The 15,899-nt window shown below is 45.9% G+C and overlaps 1 protein-coding gene across 1 annotated transcript in view; it reads right to left on the bottom strand.

Annotated features, from left to right (window-relative positions):
- Positions 1 to 12,165, bottom strand: part of DCLK3 (doublecortin like kinase 3) — a 42,531-nt gene extending 30,366 nt beyond the window's left edge. The window contains exon 1 of the mRNA XM_060280606.1: positions 11,948 to 12,165. Coding sequence (XP_060136589.1) covers positions 11,948 to 12,035 — 88 coding nt within the window. The 5' untranslated portion in view covers positions 12,036 to 12,165. The remainder of the gene's footprint in view (positions 1 to 11,947) is intronic.
- Between the last annotated feature and the right edge of the window lie 3,734 nt (positions 12,166 to 15,899).

Below are 15,899 nucleotides of genomic sequence, written 5' to 3'. Positions count from 1 at the left end.
CACCTGCTCTAAATGTGGTTAAGGCTGCCCAAGGGCAAATGCAGGTGTACCAATTTGCCAGATGGCTGATGCTGGAGAGCAAAATCCCATCTCTAGTCTTCCTCTCTATCCTGTATATTTCAGCAGACATCTCCTCGGTCTGCAATGAAGTCTAGATTACATTTACAATTTATGTTATTATTAGAACAGGAAAGCATAACTGAATGTTCCAAATGCTAAACATAAGCAAATATTTAAACCTCTCTCTCTCTCTCTCTCTCTCTCTCTCTCTCTCTCTCTCTCTCTCTCTCTCTCTCTCTCTCTCTCTCTCTCTCTCTCTCTCCACACCCACACACCCACCATGTGCAACACTAATCTGAAATATTATTAAACTTCTAATCTGAAAACCTGGTTCTTTAAAGACAACTCTACTCGGGGTCAGCAAACTTTTTCAGCAGGGGGCTGGTCCACTGTCCCTCAGACCTTGTGGGGGGCCAGACTATATTGGGGGGGGGGGGTGAAAGAATTCCTATGCCCCACAAATAACTCAGAGATGCATTTTAAATAAATGGGCACATTCTACTTATGTAAAATACCCTGATTCCCGAACCGTCCGTGGGCCGGATTTAGAAGGCAACTGGGCCGGATCCGGCCCCCGGGCCTTAGGTTGCCTACCCATACACAAGACTCCATAGTTCAGATAATATACCTCCTCTGCTCTTTTATCATGTGTCATGAACCACTAATACAGATCATGACCAGTTTACAAGTGGTTAACCCCCAAGCCTTCAGCACTATTCAGAATGCAAGTGAGGCAGGGGGGAAAACTCACACCCCACTTTCATTAATACAGGTAACCAAGCAAATTCCATGGTTGCCAGACTGCTTACTTTGGCCGCAAGTTTGCTGCGTAACCAGTATAGCTCAAAATCCTTGTTTAAGAATCCTAGGGTAGAAATTTGACCTGGGTGGGTAGTGAGCCCATGATTCTGCGGCCCATTCAAGATTACTTGTTAAGAGAGTCCCAACTACATCATGCCTTAAGAGACCAGAGCAACACATTCTTGTAATACCTGGTAAGAACTGAAGTGTAACTCCCAAAATAAATTTTTTTCTAAGTGGACTAAGTGGTTAAATCCTGGAGATACAGGTCAAACACTGCTAACAAGGCAGCTTACAAAGGGAAATCTATGTTATGCATTAACTTGCAAAGCGGTCTTAATACTCCTCCAGATCTATCAGCTCCTTATACACCGAACAAGACCAACTTAATTTTATACGACAGGACAAGTAATTCATCATTTCTTCAGGGGGAACATATTTTATCTAGATCCATAGAGACAGTCTGAATAAAAACATCTGGCAATATTGAAATAGGCTTTAACATTAACATATTTGTACACAAAAAGGACACATTTGTTAAAACAGGAATATTCATATTATAAAAAAAAACAGAGATTGTGCCTTCTACCCAAAGATGACATTTTCCAGTTTAAAGGCCTTTTCAGTGGCAGCCCCTCAACTATGGAATACGTTCCCTAGCAAAGCTCCCCAACTGTTGCCTTCTTAGCACTAAACAAAATAAAAAAAATTCCTTCCAGTAGGACCTTAGAGACCAACTACCGTAAGTTTGTCATTGGTATGAGCTTTCATGTGCATGCACACTTCCTCAGATACCACTAAGCACTAAGTTAAGATTCTTCTGTTCTCCAGGGTCTTTTAAGAACTGGATTTTGAAGTCCCCATGATACAGTTAGCAGTTTTGATGTATGCATTTCACGGGTGTTATGCGCCAGATTTAGGATGGTGCTGGTGGTTCGCACACACAGGGCACCAAGTCAAGGGGGTGCATAATAAAATACAATACAATATAATAATACAACATCTATATTTATCCGGGTACCTATTGATATGATCCTTTTTAAAAGCAAATGGACCAAAAGGAATTGTTGTGAAAATAAGAAATACTTGGGGGGGGGGGGACACACACCAAATTTTGTCTACTCAGGACACCCTATTACCAAAGTCTGCTCCCTGCAGGTGTTTTCGGTTCTGTGCTGTACACAGAATTATACTGAGCTTGTTTTGTTGTGCAGGCTTTGTATCTCTCTCTTAACTTTGTGGTTTTATTGTTGCTAGACCTCAGAATTCTGCAAATAAGCTGCTTGAGTGACAGATCATTTTCACAAGGATTACTGAAAGCCTCCTTTATGCTTATAGGTAATTGCTCACATTAGCGCCATAATTGGACTAAATAAAATTATACTAGGGACAGAAGGAAGTCAGGAAATGTTCTATTTTAATTTACAGCGAAGCAAATTATTCCTAGGTAAGATAAACAACTTTCAGGCACCATAGACTGTATATAATTCAATAAACTATTTAAGTAAAGGGAACATAGGAAGCCTGCATTGAGTCAGACTGCCTCTCTGGCTTCGGGGCTTTGTTGTTAAAAGAGGAGCAGGTTCTAAATGAGTCTATTCAACACCCTGCATTGTTCTATGGCTAATTACATTTAAAGGATGATATAGACCAGGCTTCCCCAAACTCGGCCCTCCACACGTTTTAGGACTACAATTCCCATCATCCCTGACCACTGGTCCTGTTAGCTAGGGATGATGGGAGTTGCAGTTCCAAAACATCTGGAGGGCCGAGTTTGGGGATGCCTGATACAGACCAACCCTCAAGGGATACAAAAATTATTCAGAGATCGCAAATGTTAAGTAAGGGATGAGGGGGGCTAAGTGGCATAATCTTGCTCTTGTGACACCAGAGGCAGTCAGTTTGTGATTTTATTTTTACAGTCATACCTCGGGTTACAGCCACTTCAGGTTGTGTCTTTTCGAGTTGCGCTCCGTGCCGAACCCGGAAGTACTGGAACGGGTTACTTCCGGGCTTCTGCACATGCGCAAAGCAGAAGCGCCAAATCATGACCCACACATGCGCAGACGCGGGTTGCGAACGCTGTGGGTTGCGAACGTGCCTCCCGCACGGATCACGTTCGCAACCCAAGCATCCACTGAATTCTATTTTACTGACATCCATAATTTTCTATTACGTGGGTGGCAGTTAGCAAGAAACAACACAAAGTTTGTTGCGTTAAATGCCCAGGTTAAGCAAAATGCAGATAACCAACGGGCCCCAATTGCCGTGCCAATAACACATTCTAGCAATCACATTCATTCCTCTGTGTTTGCAGAATATGGCTACATATGCATATGCAGAAAGGCACAACCCCTTTCTTCATATTTATTTATACCTTTAATCATAAGTGTCAGGGTTTTTGCGACTACTCCAGAGTAACGACTTTCCACATGCTTGTCTTTTAACAGTCTTTATTGGTGCACTTTATTTACAGTGTAACAAGCTGTTGGTTGCATGTCTGCTCATTCCGATCCAGAATCCGGCACTGCCCCTTTTCGCGACTTAGACCAACATAAAAGCCTCGGGACAGTGAATCTCCTCCCTTTTCTCCTCCTCCTCAACGTTGGTGTCGGGGGGGGGGAAGGGTCTACTGTCTGCCTTCTGCTGGTCCACCCTTCCCACCTCACTCTCTTCCTGCCTGTGGAGCAGTGGCTCTCCAATGCTGCCAGAGCCCTGGCACTCTATCTCCGTCTCCTGACTCACCCTTTCAGAGCCTGTGCTTTCCTGACTGCTTGGAGGGAGACGGGCTGCTTCGGATGACCGGGGGGGGGGGTTCTCTATAACCCCTCCCCCTTACAATAAGGTATGGGGAAAGACGCCATAACAAAGAACATATTGTGCATGCAATACATTTGGTTTCTGTCATCTTCCAGGGAGGGTGGAGAAAGACTTCTGAACAAGATGTTGGTACTAGGCATCATTCTAAACCTAGCACCTGTTTGGCCTACCTTTGCACATCCAAGTTAATGGCCAAGCCACTATTTATTCTGAAAGCTTTCCCCCACTTTTTCCAGCCCTTGTAAAAAAGGTCAGGTGCTAGTTAAGGCACAGTTATTTTGGAATAGGGTGCTCCTTCTGGCGTAGTTTGTCCACCTTTGGTCATCACCCTGCACTCAGCTCTCACCCGTGGCTCTTAGAAGTTGTCAGCATGCGACAGTGGTCACATCCCGGGAATGGCTTCCACTGGCCAGCTAAACCAGGTGAGGGTAGCTGATGGGTCTCAAACCCTTGGTGAGTCAGGGACTTCCCTTGCATGCAAAGACGGGCGATGGAGGATGAATAGACGAGACCAATAGTGGGTTCAATGGTCAAGAAGGTGGTTTCTGCACATGTTGGAGACTGCAGGGCTGTCCAGCTTCAAAGAGACTGCAATCTACTCCCACTATTAAAAAACTGGCAGTGATCTACCCATTGGGTTGACCAGAGTTGTTGACATCCCACGATGGACCGGTAGATTGCGATCGACCTGTTGGACAGGCCTGTTGTAGAGGGAAGTGAGGGGCAGATGGGGCTCGTCCACCTGGGAAAGTAGCCCATCTAGGAGAAGGAAAACTCAGATCCTAAACCTCCGCTGCCTTGCGGGATATCTTTGGGAGGAGGAGAAGAGGCTAAGGAGAGATCACTTTGGTGCTACTAACACAGACAGACGCCAACAACAAATTTTGGAATAACAGATCATGTAAAAAGCCATCTGCAAACTGATCTACTAGAACTTATTTTTCTTCATATTTCCCTCTGTCTGCCTCAACAAATCTCAAGCACCCTCCTACTCAATCCATTATGAGTGAATTGCCATTCCTTGCATAGCTTTTTCGAGAACAAAAAAAGGAATGTGTTGGTATATTTGAAAGGCAAGTACCGTACCTTGCTGAGAGAGAGGGGGGGGAAACAGTGGCAACTCCCACCAACAAAAGCACTACACAAAGTAAATATTCGGGCTTGTAAGTAGAAATTGAGTTGACTGGGTCATCTTACTTCAGTGCAAAACAGTAAGGGTAGTGTTTTTTATTTAAAGGTAATAAAACATTTTAATTCAAAACCACTTTAAACCATTGCTAATTATCCCAGTCTTTTCACATGGATCAGAAACAGCCAGGAACAATGGGGTGGGCAACTGCCTTGACTGTGCCTGGTCATTTGTTCTTCCAGAAACATAAGAACAAGACACTTTTCCCCCTGAAAACAAAAGGAAGAGGCCTGGACCACCTCTAAGCATGTTGGAGTCTAGAGGTGAAACACCCCAAAGCTTTCTACCCCTTCGAGCTACAACTGAAGCTCATTTTACTTTCGTAAAAGTGGATCATTTCTAAGATTCTGATAAATCTGTGGACTCTAATCCACAAAAACTTACGCCATACAACAGTTCTTCTTTGTTGTTAATTGAACTGTCTCAAGAGAAAGGAGTCTACATAGACTCCGTCTGGCTGAACCAGAATCCTTCTTCCTGTCCCACATGCCAATTTCTTCTTCCATTTGTTCTAACCATAGTTTGAAGTGGTGATTGATAAGGCAGCTATGGTCAATTCCCAAGTCCAAGCCTTGGTTTACAGTGCAATGCTATTTCAAACCATGGTTTCAAATTGCATTTTGAAGACTAACACTAATTACTGTTTGCCCAATTCAGCGATTATGGCATTGTTTAAAGAAAACCCAGAAATGAGGGTGAAAGCACCTAAATCCATGGCATGTTTGAAATGCTCCAAACCATTATTACCTTGATGAATCAGAACACAGACCCTGAATACAGCCACATCTCTCTCTTGTGGTGAGGAACCCATCCCTTGCAAATTGGCACGACTTAAATTTTAACACGATACCAAAGTAAATTTCCATTCTTATTATTATTATTAAGTACACATTTCTTGTATGGATTAAAAGAGAAGTGGATAGCTTTCAGAAAGGAGACGCCTTTTTTAAAAGGGAGCATTTCCCCCCTTTAACTCATAGCTCTGAAGTCAAGACCAAAAATATTTGCACAGCATAAGCACCCTATTAAAAGGAAGCATATTAACTGTTCACATTGGTTTTTTCATGGTGACATCTATCGAACCTCCAAATAATGAAAAAGTTATGCATTTCTTTATGAAGTGTTTGACAGAAATAAAAGACTCATGTTAACTATCCGCCCACTGCACTAACACAATCCATGCAACTTGATTCTTTAATGTTCAGGCATCTATTTATAATATTTTAAGCTTCCACCCTCTCCCTACGTCACAGTTTTGAGCTTAGCATGTATACATCATTCGCACAAGTTGCTAAGGGGCAACTGGCTCCATTAGTGAGAAGCGAAAGCCCAAGAGAGATTAAAGGTACTGTAAAGGCAAAGGCATAGCTGCCAAGTCTCTCATTTTCCGCGGGAAACCCCCGTATTTTGTTACCGTTTCCCGCTGTTATCCCAAATGGATTTATATCACATAAATCCCCCGGATTTGGAATGCAGCTCCTGCCGGCGGCCATCTCCCAGCTGTCTGCGCATGTCTGGACATGCGCAGAAGCGATTTCTGGTGCCCAAACATGCAGACACTGGCAGCCCGGCACCGGAAGTCGCTTCTGCGCATGTCCAGACATGTGTAGAAGCAACTTCTGGTGCCACTCTGCCCATGTCTGGGCACCGGAAATCGGGCAGCGCCGGCACCAGAAGTCGCTTCTTTTCAATCCTTTCAATTCTTTTCAATCCGGGAGTTGGCAGCTATGGGTAAAGATACCCCTGACCATTAGGCCCAGTAGCGGATGACTCTGGGGTTGCGCGCTCATCTCGCTTTACTGGCCAAGGGTGCCGGCGTTTGTCCGCAGACAGCTTCTGGGTCATGTGGCCAGCATGACTAAGCCGCTTCTGGCAAAACCAGAGCAGAGAACGGAAACGCCGTTTACCTTCCTGCCGGAGCAGTACCTATTTATCTACTTGCACTTTGACGTGCTTTTGAACTGCTAGGTTGGCAGGAGCAGGGACTGAGGCAAGCCCTAGGCTCTGTGGTTTTGACCACAGCATCACCCACGTCCCTAAGAGAGATGACTTTTCAACTTTTGGAGGACTATGGCAGAAGCGAAAAGACAACACTGTCAGTGTTGAGAGATCCAGGCAGAAGTTCTGCAGGCTAAATGCTCCCAGACTGCACATGGCAGCCGCCTCCCCTTCTTCGCGGAATGCTTTCCCTTTGGTCCCTGTGTTCTCCTTTCCAGTCATTCAACATTTAAAACCTAGGCAACCTGAAAGCGAAAGCCAAAACTAACAACCTAAGCTTCTTCCAAAGGCAGATATGCATGACTGACAAAATACACAGCTGGAGCTTGCCCCTTCACAAGGTCTGCTGTTTGCTTGTTTCTCAAGCAACTAGAACACATTCATTTTATGCAGAGTGCAAATATGCCCCCTCCCCCCCCCAAAAAAATGACTGTCAAGTCCCAAACCTGTTTTCTCATTTAAGTATGGCATTTTCTCTTCTCAGTTGAAGCTACTGAATTATAGAAGTCATGCTTTAAAAACATAAAAATGATTATTTTCAGCAGAATTGAAACCAATGTTAGAAATATGAAAGCTAGGAGCTAAATGGCACCTTAAACCTAGGTTATGGGCGCAACAAAGAAATGTCTACCGGTAGGTGTGCTTTATAATAGGAAAAATAGAAATCTGAAAATGAATGAACTGCAGCTAAAATATTATGTTCATTTTCCACGTGGTCTAGTCTTTCCCCTGCCCACCCCCTTAATATTCTTAAGAGGGTCTCTTCTCCAGTCTTCAGAGTACAGTAGCTGGAAGTTGGGAGGCAGAAAACGGTCCTCCTTTCCTTCCACTCTGAAATTGCACCCAGAGCTCAGAAACTGCTTGCGCTAATTCTCTATTGCAAAATGCACCACAATGGGAATTTCAAACACTGATTGAAATATCAAGATATCTTTGGTTTTCCCTATAATGCTGAAACAACTTGGATTTTTGAAAGGTTTGGTTGTTTTTCCAATCCACCAGATTCCTGCAAATTGAATTACACCTGCCTAAGTTTTATCAAAAGTCTTCGCTTTGTTCTTTCTTAACAAAAAAGGATGAATAGCATGATGCACTCAACCAACAGTATACACAAACCAGATTCTATTTTTCCTGCAATAAATGATTTGCTCATTTGCTGAAAGGGTTGCTAACATGAACTCCAATGAACTCCCATCACAGACCATGGGAATGTGTACCATGGCGACAAGCCAAAACAACTTTTTTAAAGTTGCTTTTCATAGTGGGTTTTTTTGTAGAACACATAAATACAGTGGTCGAATTCTCATAACACACTAAAGCATACAGTCGTTTGCAAATTCACATTAAAACGTATTTAAAAACAATGTGCTCGCCCACACTGCTGAAAAGTTCTCACTCTTCTCCCAAAACCTGGCTTGTGATGTCTGAACCGTGGCTCATGGTTTGTTTCTCTTCAAACTACAAGCAGTAAACCAAAGCCAAACTGTTGGCTACCAATCATGGTTTGCTTAGAGCAGGCATCCCCAAACTTCGGCCCTCCAGATGTTTTGGACTACAATTCCCATCTTCCCCGACCACTGGTCCTGTTAGCTAGGGATCATGGGAGTTGTAGGCCAAAACATCTGGAGGGCCGCAGTTTGGGGATGCCTGGCTTTGAGAGAAACAAACCATGAGTCAAGGTTTGTTTATCACAAGAAGTCAGAGTGGATGTTTCTTGGTGAAACAGCAAGAAGGGAGGACTAGAGCGAGAACTTCTGAGTAGCATTTACTAGCACAAGTCACATTCATATTAAAATAATAATTTTAAACTGTAGTTTAATGTGACATGCGAACTGGGACAAGTGTCCCTGGCTCAGATTTGCCACACACACAAAAGGAGTTTTAATACAGCTGTTGAATTCGAAACAGTGCAAATGAGAATACTGTGATGCTTTTCATTAAATGCAAACTTAACTTTAAAAGTCTCTGAAATAATATTCAGCTCGCTCTCCAACCACAAGTATTTCACCCTCCACAGCTATAGCCAACTTAAAGATTCTCTAATTAAATATTTCCCAAGTTTTGAAAAGGAAGATATACAAACATTTGGAGAAAGTAACTCATTAAGAAGCACAAAGCTGAACACAACCAACATCATTAATATCCATTTTAACATGCAACCAGCTGGAGGCAACATAAAAAGGACCAGCCTCTTGTCTTAACCACTTTGCTGAAGAACTATCCATGAGATATTTCCATAACACACACACACACACACAAACTTCACTACCTTGCAAAGATGGAGGCCTAGGCCTACATTTCTGACAGAAACAGTCCCTGCCCTTCACAGCATGAGAACAACTTTGCCACTAAGGACCCTCTAATAGTCTATATAAATAAAAATGTAAATGTCTGTTTGTACATAACCAAAAATCTCTGAAAGTGCTTGACCGATTGCCTTGAAATTTTGACACAACGTTGGATGTGAATGTGCGAGTGTTTGCATATACTTAGATTATATAGATGTCACGCCTGTGACAGGTAAAAACATGATTTTGTGTAAAAATAGCGCCATCTGTTGGATGTCAAAGCAACAGATGCTATAGTACATTCTTTACTCCCAGGACACCGCGGGGAACGTGGTGGCGTTGTTCCGACGTGAGTGTGCAGAGGGTGCTGGGAGCAGGTGGCCGCGGCTCCTTCTGGGAGAGCGGGGGCAGGATCCCCTCCGCCGCCTCGGCTCTTCCCTCCACCCTCGACATGTCCACCTTCCCTAAGGACCTGCAGCTGGGCCGCCTGCCCCCTTGCCTGCCAGAATCCACCGGGAGAACCGGGCAGACCCTCCCTAACATGTCCATATGGTATGCAAGGGGGAGAGAGAGAGGGCTCGGGCTGGAGGGTGACGTCACACAGGGGGAATATGACGTCACCCACCGGGGGAACAGAGGGAAGGGTGTCGTTACGTCATACGTCTGTCCTGGTAAACGGGGGCCCTGACGGAGCCACAGCAACGTGTGGCCGGGTACAGCTAGTGAGAAATAAATTCTAGGACAGAGCGGGATCCTGAAGCAAGCTCTGATTGGTGCCTCTCCCAGCCTACACCTAGTTAGTAAGGTTGAATATTCCCAAACAAAGGGTCCTCATTGAGTCACACTTGGCAGAAGGGCCATCACTTAGTGACAGAGCACCTGCTTGGCATGTAGAAGGCCAATCATTGTAGACAGGGCCTGCCAGCGTAGCTAGGGAGATCAAGGCAGCTTCTTATCAAGATGGGGCAAGTAGCGTACAGTAGTTAGGAGGGGAAGAGCTTTCTGGTTTCAACAAGTCTTAGAAATTTTACTTTATCCTGTGCCTATCACATGGAAGCAGAATAAGCAGCAGGCAGAGAAACAGTGACCCCCAAAAATAGCAGCCACGTAGCCTACTGATGCGTTTTAAATTTTTATAAAGCAGGAAAACATATAAAGGATCTCCATAACACTTAATTTGTGTAAAGCGACTCCTGAGAGTGGAATCTGGTGCAACAAGAGATGTGGCTTTCTGGAACTGGCCAATATTAATCTGGTCTGGCATCCTTTTGCAAAAAAATCCCAACAGGTGCTGCTACCCCTATTGGCGATTACCGTAAGTCACCGAGGGACCACAAAGTCCATCTTCTGCCCATTCTTGCTTACTCTCCTAATTTTGACAACTACTGTATCTGATCACCACTAACAGCCACCTGGGGAAGAAAGTCCGAGTTATGATCCGACATGCTTTCAAGAATCAGGGAGCACTGGGAGGAGGGCTCTTTTGTTCCTCCTATCCCAGGATACTAGAGATTCCAAAACCAAAAAGATACAAAACTTTTTCCAACTCCCATCCCAGTCAACGAAAGGAAGCTGACGTTGAGTTCACATCACCATTTGCTGCTGTTGCCGCTGTTTTGCAACTGCAGCATACTTTTCATGGGCAATAAATGGAGAAATGACAGCATGTCAGTGTGCTCACTTCTTGCTAGCACAGGAGTCAGCTTGTGGGGGCCAAGGTCCCTCTACCCCCCCCCCAATAAAATATTTGAGCGGGCTTCCCCCCCCCCTCCAAGTTGATGGGCATTGCTATTCAAATTGTGTGTGTGTGTGTGCTGCGTCATGCGATCGATTATGCCCCAACCCCCCAATACTCTATTCAAGTTGACACACTCCTGCTAGCTAGCTATCCCATGCTGGGCAAAAATATTCGTCCACTAGAGGGGGTTGGACTAGATGACCCCCGTGGGTCCTTCCAACTCTATGATTCTCTGATTCTGTTAACTATTGTGGTACCTCCTGCATTGAAACAAGCTCTGCCCAGGATAGAAACCAGTCGATCCCCAGCTAGGCATTGCCTTCTCAGGAGAAGATTCTCCCAAGGATTCAAAAGACAGCCTTACATACTGTGGATCAATTCTCTAAGGAGCAGGTCTACCGGGTATTCCCCACCACCTGCTGAAGCCGAGGATCCTCTTTTTAAAATAAATAAATAAATAAAATCTGCGCCACCTTAACCACCTGAGGTAACACGGAATGAGGGCAGATAAATGTGGGGGTGTCAAAGGAGGCTGATAAGGAGGGGGTTAGGGTAGGGGTAAAAGGTAGGAGGAGAGGGGTGGGGTAGGGGGTAGAGTGTAGTAGGAGGGGTGGGTGGGGTAGGAGGAGGGGCGGGGGTAGGGTGAGGGTAAGAGGGGGTAGGGGTGGAGGTAGGATGGGGGTAGAGGGTGCGAGGAAGGGTGGGGTAAGGGATAGGGTGTGGGTAGAGGGCAGAGGAGGGGTGAGGTGGGGGTAGGGCAGGGGGTAGAGTAGAGTCTCAAAGGGATCCTGCGCAGGCGGACGAGGATTTCACACGTTTTCTCTCGTTCCGTCTTAAGTTGGCCGCGCGCGCGCGCCAGCGAAACTCCCGTCGAGGGGAGCGCGTGCGAAAAACTCACGCAGCAGATATAAAACCGGGAGAGGGGGCGACAGAGGAAACGGGGCGCGCGGGGGTCCCACAGGGGCGGCAAAGGGGTCGCCCTCGCTGCCCTGCTGAGGAAACGGGGCGTGGGGCGTTTTTTCCCGCGGCGCGCGCAAGGCAGGCACCACTCACCGGGATGGTGGCGGGAGCAGGGGCAGCCGCAGGAGGGCGCGGGCCCCGCGGCGGAGCGCAAGGGGGGCGGCGGCACGGCAGCAGGCATGGTCCCCGCTGGCTGCGCTCGGTCCCTTCGTCGCTCTCCTCCTCCTCCTCCTCCGTCTCCTCGCGCTCTGGCGGCAGACGCGAGCACGAGATGGCGAGGCGGCGCCTCTTCCGCCCAGAGGCTGCACCGGCGCTCCCCGCGGAGGCGGCGCCCCGCCCGGCAGCGTCGGTTTCCCGGGAGGCTGGCTGCCTCCTACCGCTCTTCTTTCGACGCCCGGCTCCGAAATCTCATCCAGCCTCTCGCTGGGGTTCTTTGCGCAGGTTGCTGTCGGTACCCTGCCGGCGCCAAGCCGGAATTCCAACAGGTGAAGCTTTCCTCCTCTGGCGTTGCCAGGAAAAGCTGCCCTTCTGAACCTGTTGAATGTCTGCCTGCCTACCGCGCAGGCACACACACACAGATTGCAGCAAAGCTCCAAGGCACTCAGGGTAGCTCCGTCGGTAGAGCAGGAGACTCTTAATCTCCGGGTCGTGGGTTCGAGTCCCACGCTGGACAATAAATTCCTACACTGCAGGAGGTCGGTGTTTCCCAAACTTGGGTCTTCGGCTGCTTGGGGACTACAACTCCCATCATCCCTTGCTAGCAGAAGCAGTGGTCAGGCATGATGGGAAGTGACAGCGGGAGACCCAAGTTTGGGAAGCATGGATGACTCTTGTCCCTTCCAACTCTGCAATTCTATGAATGAGCCCAAGTTAGACTGTGAATGTAACCAATGATGAATAATTTTGAGCAGTAGGGTTGCTGCCCTTTTCTTCCTGTTCCTGTTGTTTGGGTCCTCAACAGCTGTGTGGCAGGCAGAAATTCAACAGGGCTGAGGCACAGCTTTCCCCAGTGCCTGAGCAATTTTTGCCTCTTACACAGCTGTTTACTTTCAGAAGCAACTGTTCCTGTTTCCCTTATTCCCTTTCATGGAAGCAGCAATATGGCAACCCTGTGTTTTGAGCCACTGCTCAGCCACACAATCTTATTTTAATGCCAAGACTCAGTTCACCTTACAGCATTTCCACCTTTTAATTGTGTGACCGGACAATACTTAATTTGAAACACCTCTCAACTGCCCTTCAACAAAACATACTCCAGGGCAGTGTGTAATAATATAGATAATGCATTAACTAACAGTTAACAATAAAACACTTAAAATTAGCAACATGGCAGACACAGCAGAGAAGGAAGACCCTTTCTTCCCCTTGCCCTCTTATTTTTCTGTAGCTGCCCTGCTGTTTTGAAATGCCAGACTGAAAGACTCACAGTACACCTCATAAATCCTCTATGATGAATATGAGTGAATAAAATAAACATTTTGCTGATGAATAGTTGCTTGCATTTGACCTATAGGCAAGCACTTCAGGGCCGGTCCACCTAGTAGGCAGTCAAGCAGCTACCTCAGGTAGCTACTGGATTTTGGGTGTCACAAATGGGCAGCAAATGGTTAGTTATTTAATTTCCTGTTGATTTGTTTTGACTATTATGGAGGGGTAAGGTGGTTGTTTTCCCCCTCAAATGTCAAAAATGACTGGACTGACGTTGAGTACTAGGCACCCGGACTCGCATGGGTGTTGTGCTGTTCCCTCTCGAGAAGCAGCAGAATGGCTTAACCCAGCTTTGGTGATGAAAGGACCTTTAACTTTGCCCATCCATCAGTTTAATCTGGCTAAAAATCTGTGAAATTGTACAACCTGAGTTGCAGATGATGGGAATGGGAGTTCAAACCTTTTCTGTTCTCCATCACGCTGCTGTTTCTCCCCCACTTAGATCTCACCCCTTTCTGAAGCCACAGTCCAGGACTGGGGAACATAACTGGAGGAATGTGGAGCTCCATAAATAACCGACTCAGGGACTAGCCGCTGGTGAAATTGCCACACAGCACCTCCACGTTTCCAAGCCTCCATGTTTTCAAAACTCTTCTTCACTTCTTCACAATTTTAAAAAGAGAAACATTTTTAAAAAAATCTTTTAAAGCATTTTCAATTGCCACTTGTAAAATGTGGGCATTTTCCTGCAGCACTGAGAGACCTGTCCGGTTTCTAATGAGCAGAGGCTGGTTAGCAATGATGGCTATGCATTAACATTTTTTAAATTTGCTTTGTCATTTACCCAGCATTTAATTGGAACTTAAATAAATACCCATCTATGTACATTAAGGCCCTGTTTCATGTTGCTATTAAGAGGCAGCCGAAGACATTTTGGAGACTCAAGTAGAAAATCCAGCTTTTATTTAGCCTGTGTACACGATATACCTTAAAGCATTTGAAGTTCTGCTCCTTGGAGAATTATCTGCCGTTTACCTCTCACCGAATTACGATTCCCAGCAACCCTTAACAAACTACAGTGCCCAGGATTCTTTGAGGGTAGGAATGTGTTTTGAATGTGCTTTAAAGGAATATTATAAACACTATTCTGCAACCACAAAAGGGTTTCTAGGGCAGCTAATTTGCACAATCAATAGTGGTAAATAGATTAAACTGTTTCTATTTGATACTTCAAAAAGAATCTGCTCCCTGTGGTGGGTTGCCTCCCCTGCCTAATGGTAAGGCTGGCCCTGGTGCATAGCTGCCAAGTTTTCCTTTTTCTCGCGAGGAAGCCTATTCAGCATAAGGGAATTTCCCTTAAAAAAAGGGATAACTTGGCAGCTATGCCCTGGTGTTGTTTGACCTACATAGTTACTATAGCAATCGCCTGCCTCTGTTTCTCTACGCAGCATCTCACGGTCACTTCATTGCTCTCCTCTCCTTCCAAGGATGACTAATTACAACACTGTTACTCCCCCCATTCTGTACAATACAGTCAAACAAAGAGTGTTGCACTGTATTGCCATGCAGTGTTGGCTTGTGAAGCCCCACCAGAATGAAAATACCAGGTATTTTTGTTGGTTTGTGTCAGCGCCACATCTCTGGCTACTTCTGGAGGGGACAGGGATGCGGGAAAGGCAGTAATTTCATCTCCCGCTAAGATGGAGATGGGGAACATGTGGCCCGCAGATGTTGCTAGAGCAGGCATCCCCAAACTTTGGCCCTCCAGATGTTTTGGACTACAATTCCCATCTTCCCCAACCACTGGTCCTGTTAGCTAGGAATCATGGGAGTTGTAGGCCAAAACATCTGGAGGGCCGCAGTTTGGGGATGCCTGTGCTAGAGCTTAGCTCCCATCATTCCTGTGCCGGCTTGGGGTGATGGAAGTTGGAGTCCCGCAACATCTGGGCAACCACAAGTTCCCCAGCCCTGCTGTAGGATGGCCACAAAAAGACAGGTTCAAACAGAATGGCACGAGATAGGGCAAGCCCTTTGTCGACCCTGTTACTGAGCCATAACCTCGATATTGAAGAGGCTCACCCAGGAAGACCGAAATGTGACAACAGAACTGAGCTGCACAAATAAACCTGTGCTCTGGAGAGCCTCCGTAATTCCTCCTCCACTCTGTTTTGAGCTTGCCTATTGCAAATAGTTGTTCCAAAACAGAGCGGGGAAAGCAGCTTGCAGAGATCAAGCCTACAGACTCAGCACGGGCCAAATGGTTTGGTTTGTTTGATTTGTTTACAAAATACAGTACCGCTGTCTATGTGTGCAAGATGCGACTTTAAAGCTAGCCCATTTAATTTTTGCAGCTCCTGGGAGCTACCACCTGCCCTGCTGATCAGCAGACACCTGACACATAATACAATATAAAAATAAAAGTGGTTGTTTTGTCTGTTATATTAGCTTCAGTAGTAAACCAATTTATACGTAGTTATGGCATTAAAAAACACAGAAGGGAATTTCATTGCTATACAAATTCTTCTGGTGCAATATCTTTGCCTTCACAAGTTGCAATGTGATATCAGTGCCTGCCAGCTCTAATCCTCCTTGGTACTATGATATTGATCCTACCAAC

The sequence above is a fragment of the Zootoca vivipara genome, chromosome 12 (assembly GCF_963506605.1).
Source record: "Zootoca vivipara chromosome 12, rZooViv1.1, whole genome shotgun sequence".
NCBI classification, from domain to species: domain Eukaryota; kingdom Metazoa; phylum Chordata; class Lepidosauria; order Squamata; family Lacertidae; genus Zootoca; species Zootoca vivipara.
This window is presented reverse-complemented; position numbering and strand designations above follow the sequence as displayed.